This window comes from Pimephales promelas, chromosome 5 (assembly GCF_988280905.1).
Source record: "Pimephales promelas chromosome 5, fPimPro1.hap1.1, whole genome shotgun sequence".
NCBI classification, from domain to species: domain Eukaryota; kingdom Metazoa; phylum Chordata; class Actinopteri; order Cypriniformes; family Leuciscidae; genus Pimephales; species Pimephales promelas.
The window spans coordinates 25,706,524-25,718,565 of record NC_142773.1 but is presented as its reverse complement, the minus strand read 5'-3'; the positions used below and the strand labels follow the sequence as shown (position 1 = coordinate 25,718,565).

Here is a 12,042-nt window from a genome sequence, read left to right as displayed (position 1 = left end):
GGCCCCTCAGTCTGTTACTGGTGACTCTGCAGCTTTCAGATTCTGTTTAAATGATCCGGTAATTATTTTCATCAAAATCCAATTTGAATGAAAACAATAGAGCCCATTTTCCTTTTTATCCCTTATGCATAAATCTTATTAGAAAGCTATAATTATATTCATTAAAATTCAGCATTTGTGCACAGCATGAATTTCAGAGCATTGTCTCAATTACAGATAAAAAGTAAACATTACAAATGCCTGTGCAGACATTTAGGCTTGGATAATATGTATAACTATGTTTAGTGTGGAAGGAGCACATTTGAAAGATTTCAGCTCATGAGCAGAAAGTAAACAATGTTTGCAGCAGTGCTGCATTTCTTGGTATGATTGAAGAGCGGCGGCGTCTTCACATTCTACATTTATATACACAATAGACATTTAACACAATGGAATCACTTTGTGGCTGTTATGCTGGGGTAGACATTGCCATCATGTAAGTAAGCTTTCAAGTAAGCTTTCATACCAAGGTAATAATTAGCAGGGCTAGGCGGTATATTCTATGACCAGTAGAAATTGTATACCGCTGTATAACCACAGACACCAAGCTGAAAACAGTCTATTCTGTGTAGTGCGTCATTGATGAGCACTTACGTGATATACTGTATATACTGTATATATATATAGTTAGTTTTTCAACAGTAAGACACTCTGCATGGTCTGGTGGAAACATGGTTTTAACTGTAGGTTGTCTGTGGTATCAGCTATAGCTATTTATGTATTATTGTGTTGAGTTTCTTGCTTTTCAGCCCAGCTGTTATTTAATGTGAAGCTGTTTTTGTAATGATGAAAGACTTGTCATGTACTACACCTTTTTTTTTTTTTTTTTTTTTTTTTTTTTGCATGTACAACTACACTGGACTACAAACACTATGTTCATCAACCACACAACTTGGCAGATAAACTTTGCTGCCCTGCTTCATTCATGCATTCAAATAAGAAGTGTCACAGAATGGGTAAAACAGAAAGCAAGGATCCAAGTGCAGGAAGGATATTTATTAAACAAACAAAATGAACTACAAACCGAAACCACTGAAAACACAAGGGAAACATAGATTACGAACCAGCACAGGACTGCAAACATAGGGAGACTAAGGCCATGTTTACACGAGAAAAAAAAAGCGTAAAAATATTTTATCGGATGTGCCTTTCGTTTACACGGCGACGCCGTTTTGGGGGCTTAAAAATGCAAAAAAGTGAAACCACCCTCCAGAGTGGAAATTTAAACCGTGTAAAGGGTAAAAATGCAAAAGTCTGCTAGACAGTGAAGGTAGTACGCAGGCGCGCGGACTTTGTGTTGTTGTTGTCTGGCAGTGCTTCACATCGCCACCTAGCCGCCTGGAGTGCATACTACATTGAATTTCCCAACCTAAACGCAGAATAAAAAGTGATAACGCAACGCCACTTTTGCGTTTTCTCTTCGGAATCGTTTCCGTGTAAACATAGCCTAAATATGGAACAAACAAGGAAGGAGAGGAACAACAGGTGGAGAGGAATAAACAATTATCAGGTAACGAGATGGGAGAGGCTAACAATTGACAAGAGAGCACATGGCACAGGAATACAAGAAGCCTTGTGCTCACAATAAACCAGACTATAAACACAGGACGAACCAGGAATGTCAGAGGTCTGTCACCAACAGAAATATAATCCAGACAGAAGTGACAGAACCCTGTCAAGAATGTTTTCCTGTGGTACTTGTTATTTCTCCATGGTCCCTGGACTCTCCTTGTACTTCCTCACGTGGTCATGACAGTTAGTTACTCCTGAATGGTGTGTTTAAGAAATGGGGCTGGAATTCAACTATGCCGATAGGACAGTACTTTAGAGATATGGTGCTATGGAAGAAGGCACAAAGTAATTCAGAAAAGTAATAGACTGCGCTGTTTGCCATTATTCCAAGACATTTGCAGTCTTCTTGAACTGAGAAAAAAGGTTATTTTCTTTGCAACACATTTTTTTTTTTCAGGACACTGGAATGATGTTATGCATTTTCAGTTTCTGCTTGAAATAATGCTATGATAATTGGTGTACAGACAGTATTTACCTCATTAAACAGTCAGCCAACTGTTTTTTTTTTTACTCACTAATACAGCGTCTTGTTTTCCAGTAAACATAAATAAATAAATAAACTTTATTAATTATAATGATTATTTCTTTTTTATTATTATTATGTTGACTACACCTTCGGCAAATACATTTTCCTGTTTTAAGTAAACGTCTAATAAAAAGTTAGTGAGGTATAAATAATATAATAAAATAATATGTATAATAATAATATAAATAAATAATAGTAATCAAAAATAATAAAATGTGCAGTGTGCTGTTAAAAGTGGTGATTAAACGTAAAGTGAGTCTGTAATATTCTAGATATCATGCCATGTGATGCCTGGCTGATTTTAATCAAGTAAAAACACAGTCTCTTGCTGAGATTATACTGATTAGGTCAGTAAAAAAAAAATGGTGTTCATGCTGCTATTTAATAAAGTTCCCCCCCCCCACCACATTTTTTACTAATCTCATTACAAGATGGCTGCCCTTAAAGATACTTTTTGACCATGCCAAGTGATTCAGTTCGTTTCCCCTTACAGTTTATCAGCCTTCTGCTCCCTAGGTTCATTCTATGGCTTTAAATCCTGAGGTGAGTTTAAGGACTTAGTTACAGTTCAGCACATCCTTGTAGACACTCACAAAATAGATGGAGCTCTATTATCAGGAGACATCTACGCTATCAAAAAGTGATTGTGTCTTTAGCCAGACAGGACATTTCTCCACTGCACAGTCAGAAAATGTGATTATCTTCAATAAACAGACTGTTTATCTGCAGTCTTTTGCTCCTTATCTTCAGAACATATAAGAGTCAGAGAGAGTGAGATGGACCACCAAACAAGCACTGCTTTTATATTAAATTATGGGCTCTTATCTGTGTGGACCATATTTGAAGACAACATTTCCACATGTTAAGGGGCTGAAACACAGAGATGGGATAGATGGAAGATAGAGTTCTAGGTGTGTTCCTCAGAACTTTTTTTTTTCCGTCCATTTCTCCATGCAGGGTTGGACAGCATTCAGAAGATTGCAGCTCAAGGTCGTTACGAGCTCCGCATTGACATGAAAGACGGCCAGGAGTCTGTATATGCCAACTATGACAGGTTTTCCATTGGAGATTCCAAGAGTCTCTACAAACTGAGGATAGGAGAGTACAATGGCACTGCAGGTGTGGCCGGAGGACATTTGGGCATTCATTTGAAATTCTTTCAATTATTTTTTTTTTATCCATTAAAACAACCCAAAGATGATCTCTCTAGGGTGGTTTTGGATATTTAAGCCAATCAATTATAATTATGGTCTCTTTTTACCCCAGGTGACTCTCTGAGCTACCACCAGAGCAGACCTTTCTCTACCAAGGACAAGGACAATGACATCGCTGTCACCAACTGTGCACTGTCCTACAAGGGAGCGTGGTGGTACAAAAACTGTCATCGGGCCAACCTTAACGGAAAATACGGAGAGTCCAGACATAGCCAGGTAGTCCTAAGCACTGGACTGAAATGTCTGGTATATCCACATAATCAGCCTAAAGGTGCAGTCACATTTACCATTGTTCTGCGAATCATCTCAGGCAAAATCCAGTCATTTATATAGAAATCAACTCAATGCACTGATTTCACGCAGCCGCCATTTTGAATTGGCTCCAATGGGAAGAAAACCGAAAATGTCGCCTTTAATCATAGGAGAGTCGCGAATGCAATGGCATATTGTTGTGTTTAAAGGGTTAGTTCACCCAAAAATGAAAATTCTGTCAGTATTTACTCACCCTCATGTTGTTCCAACCCCGTAAGACCTTCGTTCATCTTCGGAACACAAATTAAGATATTTAAGATATTAAGATCGCTCCTGCATACAGTCCATAGACTTCTTGAGGGACTGGCTCTTGCTGTCCCCGAAAAGTCATTAAAGACATCGTTAAAATAGTCCAAGTGACTACAGGGGCTCAATCTTAAGTTTGTCAAACGACGAGAACACTTTTGTGCGCAAAAAAACAACAAAAATAACGACTTTATTTCAACCATTCACTTCCTTCTCCATGAGCCTGTAAGTCAGTTAACGTAGTGTGATTGCGTAGAGCTACGTCACACGTAGGCTCACTATTGGCCGACGCTGGTCATGTGTGTGTGATGCGTGTGACGTACAATAACAGAAGCTTACGCTATTAAACTAGTAACCTGACTCGCGCAGAGGGAGAAATAAACGAATAGTTGAAATAAGGTCGTTATTTTTGTTGTTTTTTTGCGCACAAAAGTGTTCTCGTCGTTTGATAAACTTAAGATTGAGCCCCTGTAGTCACTTGGACTATTTTAACGATGTCTTTAATGACTTTTCGAGGACAGCAAGAGCCAGTCCCTCAAGAAGCCTATGGACTGTATGCAGGAGCGATCTTAATATCTTAAATATGTTAATTTGTGTTCCGAAGATGAACGAAGGTCTTACGGGGTTGGAACAACATGAGGGTGGGTAAATACTGACAGAATTTTCATTTTTGGGTGAACTAACCCTTTAATGTAGAAATTTGTTATTCTAAAAATGTACATACATTTCTTTCATACTTTAGACTGTATACAGTAAAATGAATATATATATATATATATATATATATATATATATATATATATATAACGTAAAAATGTCCAATAGTTTAAAAAACATCCAATAGTTTAAATCGCGGCAGCAGCTTCATGTTGGTAGTCCAAGGCATTCTTCCCACTTGATTCTCGCTTTCAATTTCAAAATGGCGGCTGCGTAAAATCAGCATAGGCAATTTCGAGTGAGGACAAAATATATCTGGATTTGCTGTGTTGACCAACAGAAAGCTGCTTGGTTTGAAAGTGACTTATGTGTGAGCTGTGCTTCATACATCACTACACTATGGGCCAACAGACAATGGGCCTTTTTTCCATTTCGCTAATGTTATCGCACCTTTATATCTTAATACATGCATTGTTTCCGCCACCTATGGAGTAACAAGTAGACACAAACTGCCTACACATGCAAACACTCACAGAAATTTAGTACTTTGATTACATCTTAATTCAGCTATTTAATCTTACACCTACAGGGCCTTTTTTAGCTGTGACTCATTCTTTGTGGTTTCGTTTGCAAGGGCAAGCGCTAAAGACAGGAAACATGCAAGAGCATTTCAAAGCAAACTGAAAGTGAATAAAGCTTGATAAGTGAGATTCACAGGCCAATGTGTAAAAATATTGTAAATCCGTCCTTGCTTAACTGTGTTGTGTAATGTCCTTTTGTCTTGCTGTCTGCTTTCATTTCAGCTTTCTCACAAGCGTTAGCGTGTTGGTGTAGCTTATAACCGATAAGGTCATATTTCCCATTGGTATCTGGGAAATTTTTTCATAAAAGCAGAGGTTAACACTCTGAAAACTAATAAAGGCCTATAATATAAAACATATTCTTTTGAGAGGTGTTCTTGACTTTGTGAGGTATTTCAGTAGTAATAACGTTGAAAATACCTTTTCTACAGTAGGCACATAATATTTTTTACCTAGAAAAAAATTGCTTGTACATTTTTTGTTCATTATTTGTAAACATATGTTTTAGTGCTTTTGGATTGATACTGAAATGTACATTATCAACTTACTGATATTTAAAAAAAAATTCTTATGTATAACTTACCTACAAAACAAATTGTTCAGATCTTTGAAACTGGCAAAATGGTTAACTGGTTCATTGCATAATTCATTTTATGGAATTCCATAAATTCCATAAAATGAACCTATGAATTCAGTATGGTTTCACAATATTGAATATCGGTTACTGGATATTAGATATATTTTACAGCTGTTAGCCTGTTTTAAAATGTTATGCTGATTTCCAATATTGTTAAATTTAGATCTAACACTCAAGTTTATCTTTAAAAAAAATCTCAAAACCAATATCTATTATCAGACTGTGATGTGTTGAATTTTTTTTTTTTTTTTTTTATGAGTTATTGGATATAACATGAAAACGGTTATTGGCTTCCTTGGATTTTAATATCAGTGCATCCTGTAATATTCTTTGAATTTCATAATATTTAAACACTTCTTAAGTTATAAGTACATAAAATTAAAGAGTTTAAAATGCAATGTAAGTTGATATTTTACGTTTAATTTTGACAGTGTATCTGTACTAGAACGACATTTTATGTATAAATATCCACAGTACAAATTCTAATGAGATGGCTTTAGTTAATATGACTGTTTGTGTATTAACATTATGTGTTTGACTTCCGCAGGGTATAAACTGGTATCACTGGAAAGGCCATGAATTTTCCATCCCTTTTGTTGAGATGAAGATGAGACCTTTCAACTACCGCAGCATCAGTGGCAAGCGGAGGAGGTCCACCCATTAATCCACCGTCCTACTAGCTGTTTCTATTTTTAAACGGGGCGAAGAGGACACGAGGAGCGATGTAACTTATTTAAATCTTTGAATGACAAAACCCCCTTGACGAATGTTGGTTGTAAACTGTAAACCTTGAGGTTCAGTGACTTTCTTATGTGTAATGCAATTAGTTCAGTTGTGGGAGAATGAAGACTAAGTTTCGGTATTGTTCAGCACGTTTACAGTGTGAGGCCTAAGGAAAGAACCCCTCTAAATGAAGAAAAGAGATCATTTCTCCCTTTGAGATAAAAGATTTTGGGGGAAAATGAATGCCCCTAAAAATGAGATGCTTCTATTTTTATAAATGATGAGAAATACCTTTAAAGAGTAAATGAATGATTTTCATGTTCATGTGACCCATCACAGTGTTAGATTTTGCATTTACTGCACCCTGAAGCCTAATTTCATCTCATATTTAAACTTATTGGCCATGGCACTGTTGATCACAAAATTATATCATCATTGAAACCTCAGAAACCAAAGAACTATTCAGTATCTGAGGTCAATTCAGACTAATCTGAAACAAAAATCAAATAATTTGTCCCATATTTTAATTTATTTTAAATTGTACATTTTTTAGTAGTAATATCACATCATCCCACATCAGTGTTTTATTTAGATCTGTCTAAAAGAACATAAGCTGGCCTGAGAGCGCTGATTTGTACATATGGAGAATTTTTGCATAGCTCCATCTCACACTCCATGCTTTAGAGCAGGGGTTCTCAACTCCAATCCTCGCAACCCACTGCTCTGCATATGGGCTATATGCACGCATATGTTCCGCATTTGACGCAAGGATGATCGTTCATTTCCGGCTGTGGAGTTTAAAGCAGAGGAACACCGAGGAAAACGGGATTATGGCAGAGTCTTCAAAATTTACTCTCCTCCCGTCTTTGAAAGGAAACGTACATACGTTTAGATGCAATTTTATATATAGTTATGTTTATTTAATATAATTTTAAAAAGAAGCATAAACACAACGAGGGGTGTCTGTTTTATCTGTTTTTGTGACTATGTTTCTTTAGTATAACCATGGAGTATAAAATTCAATATAAATTATCGGTTTTGCATTGGATTCTACGATCGGCGGTAGTTATCGAGCATCCTCAGGCCCTGTTTACACGAGAAGGCTCGCGGGTGAAAACGTAAAAATATTTTATCGGATGTGCCTTTCGTTTACACGGCGAGGGTGAAACCAAAAAAGTGAAACCACCCTCCAGAGTGGAAATCTTAAAAACGCTCCACCGCCGCATTCCCGTGTAAACGGTAAAAACGCAAAAGTCTGCTTGACGGTGAAAGTTGTACACAGGCGCGTGGACTTGGTGTTGTTGTAGTATGCACTCCTAGCCGCCCGAAGTGCATACTACATTGAATTTCAAACACTTTTGCGTCTCCATTTGCACACGGATTTCCCACACAAAACGCTCGTCTAAACGCAGAATAAAAAAAGATGACGCAACGCCACTTTTGCGTTTTCTCTTCAGAATCGTTTCCGTGTAAACATAGCATTAAACCTTCACCGGAAATATCGCCATGCATAGAGCCCATTGTGTATTGCTGCGTCCCAATTCGCATACTATCCGTCCTAAATAGTATTCGAAAATAGAATTAGTGCGTCCCAAACCGTAGTATGTTGAAATGAGTGTTTCAAAGATACCCTGATGGTCTACTTTTTCCGGTCAGAATCCGAAGTGTAGATCGATGCACACTCTAACGGCTGGTATTGCCCACAACCCATTGCGCGTTGGACGAGGATTCGGTTAGAACTACAAACACCAGTGAAAAGTGTTAAGGTACTACAGACACGGAGGACGTGCGAGTCCCGCGGATACGTTGAGAGGTTTAGAAAAAGAGGTTTGAGTGATTACACTATCTAACCTAACGAAAATTAATTTATTCAATGTTATCCACATTATATTGCATCTGCAGCAGCATTGTGAACTTTTGTAAGGATGCATTTAGCCATTACGTTTTAAATGCATCATTATATTCAAATTGCAATTACGAGGAAAGTATCCGCATGAAAGACCCACGACTGGCAGATCAACGTGCTCCGATACGGTAGGAAATCAAATTAGATTGAATGGAGGATTTTAACTGTGACAAGATGATTGACAGGGCAGTTTATGGTGACAGGATGCACGCAGAGCCGTCGGTTAAAGATGACGTGATAGTATGTCCCAAAGCTTGCCTACTCTTTTGCTACACACTCAAAAGTATGTACTTTTTCTTCACAAAAAGAGTACATACTTTTAGGGCGTAGTATAAGTAGGCGAATTGGGACGCAGCATATGTCTCCCTTATTTAATACACCTGATTCAGATCCTCAGCTCGTTATCCTAACGAGCTGAGGATCTGAATCAGGCGTGTTAAATAAGGGTATGTAGAGCAGTGGGTCGCGAGGACTGGAGATGAGAGCCACTGCTTTATAGTGGTTCAAATGTTTTGTTCCTGTAGAATAATTGTGTTAAAAAAAAGTTAATAACAATTCATAGTTGAGTGCAGGAGAAATGCTGTCTATGTTTAACACTGTAGAGAGAAGACCATCTAAAGGGTTCTTTTCATAGATGTTTCTGTTCCTTTCATTCAGAGTCATTCTGAAATGGAGTTGGGCAGACACCTGCTGACAAGCAGTCAGGCTTGAGCTTTTAAGGCTTGGCATATACACAATAGGTCATAAAAGCAATGCAACTCCTAGTGCAACTTAGAACATAGTCTTTCTTCTTTAAAGTTTTGTAGCTGACAAAAATATATTGTTTCATTCTGTAGTTTGTAGAGTGACTGAAAGGTTTGTGAAGGATTGCAACCATGAGATATTTTTTTAAACCTTTCCTCATACAATGTAACACTGACCTCATGCAGCTAGTGATATTTCTTTTTTTAGTAGCACATCTCTCTCTCATTTCTGAACCAGAGGGTGTCTAATTAATGTCTAATGAACTCACTGAAGTTGTGATGCATTGTTTTCTATTTATTCACTTTTTGAAAGTACTGAAACAACTGTAGCATAATACAGAGATGCTGGAATTCAATTAAAACATTTTAAAGAAACACATTTTATTCTACATTTCAACTGCAAAACCAAAAACTGAAAATAATTGACAAGCTCTCATGCTGTTCCAAACTTCTTTGCTTTTTTTTTTTTTTTTTTTTAAAGAATACCTGTGGGTGCCAATAACATCAAATGAAAATATCACAGAAAATATTCAGCCCGGTCTCATCCCGGTCTCATCCCTTTAGCGTCAATATGGCCTCGACTGCATGGTTCAAGTGACCCAAATCCAATTTTTTCCTCTCATGTGGCACAAATCGTAAATGACCGGTAAACGTGTAGGCAGGAAAAAAACACATGGATTCCGATTTTCTCAGATCGGATTCAGGCCTCATTCATATGTGGTAATAAATCGGATATGAATCTGATACGTGCATTTGCGTGTGCCATGTAAGCAGACAAATCGGATATTCCCAAATGCGAGTCGTACGTCATTAAAAAGTGAGCAATGGAAGAAAGGATACACAGTGGAGCAATGTGGAGGTTTCATGTGTTTTGAGTGATTACAGATAAAAATGCAGGGTTGTTACAGAAATAAATCCGTATATGAAGACATTTCACGAGATATGAGACATCGTTTTAAGTACTCGTGGCTACAGTGCCTCTCCTCTTTTTTTCTCCGCCGTACGAGACGTTTTGATGACTTTTCAAATATTGTGGAAAGAAAAAGACTGTATAATTTTATTCGCATCTGCATCCATTGAATTTCGTGCTTCATTTCCCGGGTAAGAACGTCTGCATTTGGTAGTTTCGTGTAAATGCAAAAATCGGATATGGGTCACTTTTAAAAGATGATGCAAGCAGGTCAAAAAAATCGGATATAGTCAGAAAATCGGATTTGGGCATCAAGACCTGCAGTGTAAATGCAGCCTATGAGACGCAGATATATATGGGCCAGAAAGCGCCTCCTAGTGGTCTAATCCTAACCCAGCCCCAGACCTAAACCTATACCCATAACGGAAGCGTCTCATATTGACGCTAGAGGATGCAATGTGTGTCGAATGTTGACGCATGGTCAAAAGCGTCAGTTAGATGACGCCCTAGGATGAGAATGCGTTGAAATATTGCAGTGCCTGGTCCCAAACACTAAAATTTCTTTAGAATACATGTTTTTAAGTCTTATTTAAAATTGCGATTCTTCTGTTTTGATAGATCTGCATGCTCTGCATAGATAATTCTCTTTCCAGCGCTCTGCTTCTCTAACAACACCTGTTTCCCATATTCACAGATCTCCTAATGAGCCTCTTCTGAGAGACAACACTGATGTTTTCAAAGAGTTTCTACCCTTTTCCTATGCTTCTATTTTTTTCTTATCTTTTTGAGGGGTAAGATTAGAGAGTGTAGCAACAGCTGGGATGGGAAATAGAAAACAAGTAAATTCTTAATAAGCTCAAGCTAATTGCATTTAAAACTGAAAAAGACTTTTTGCATGCACCAGAAGGCATCATTTTCTCCATTTACTGTTCTGTGGAGAACATGGCAGGAAAATATGCGTACCTTCTTGTGTTTTCTAATCGTTTTCTGCTGCAAACTAATTGTTTGTGGTTCCCACGAAGCAGCCCTTCTAGTTATTTTTGAAAGAGGAATAGAGACTTCAGCTTGTGATTGACCGCTTCTCAAGAGAGACAGGGGCAGATTTCCCTTCATTATTCATTGACTCAGCATATGGTGGAGACACTTCAAGTCCCCCTCCATTCTGACATGCCTCCTATCCACCGAACCACTTATGGCTCAACATTCACCATCGAAAACTCTTAAAAACATGTTTCATACAACACTCGGAACTCTAACTCTGTGTTATACAGGCAACCTGGTCATTTTACCACTCTCATGTACTTTTATTTAATTTTGAATTTTAGGATATTGTAAAAATCCCCTACATTTTGTACCTAAATGAAAATGTGTTTAGCATGAACACTAATGAAGCAGGTAATGTGTGCAAAAAAAAAAAAAATGTTTGAGACATTTCTCCCTAACTTGCTAACCACATTGTCAGATAACCTTGGATATTACTGTAACAGATCGAATTAGCTCTAGTTTAACTTAAAATGTGCTGTATAGTTCCTTTTTTAATACATTTTCTACACATTAATAAAATATACAAAATACAAAATCTGAGTTTGATTGTGAAGTGATTTCGGGTTTTTTTTTTTTTTTTTTTTTTTCGTTTGTTTTTTAAAGCACCATTGCTGGTTGTGTATCCAATTAAAACAAAAATAAAAAAAGCATACTCATTCTGCTTACCATCCGCACTTCACATTACACTGTTTGTATTGTTCCTCTCGTCTGTGTTTGCGCGTCAGATAAAATGTCTTTGCATTTGTGGTGGGGATTTTTCAGTATTTTTTCTTGAGTCATTGGATCATTCGCTCAAACGATTCGTTCAAAACAGTGATTCATGGACTGTGTTGCTCGGAAACGCAAAACTGTTTCTGCTTTAACTTCCTTTGGAATTATCATTGGTCGAGCAAAAACACACAAAGTAATGCAACAATTCCATCTAAAAAGTT

The 12,042-nt window shown here is 37.4% G+C and overlaps 1 protein-coding gene across 2 annotated transcripts in view; it reads left to right on the top strand.

Moving 5' to 3' along the window:
• The window catches only part of tnr (tenascin R (restrictin, janusin)), a 178,379-nt gene extending 166,729 nt beyond the window's left edge, over window positions 1-11,650 (top strand). For both annotated transcript variants that reach the window (XM_039654780.2, XM_039654779.2), the window contains 3 exons: window positions 3,095-3,256; window positions 3,404-3,567; window positions 6,332-11,650. In XM_039654780.2, coding sequence (XP_039510714.2) covers window positions 3,095-3,256; window positions 3,404-3,567; window positions 6,332-6,448 — 443 coding nt within the window. In that variant the 3' untranslated portion in view covers window positions 6,449-11,650. The remainder of the gene's footprint in view (window positions 1-3,094; window positions 3,257-3,403; window positions 3,568-6,331) is intronic.
• Window positions 11,651-12,042: the final 392 nt, after the last annotated feature.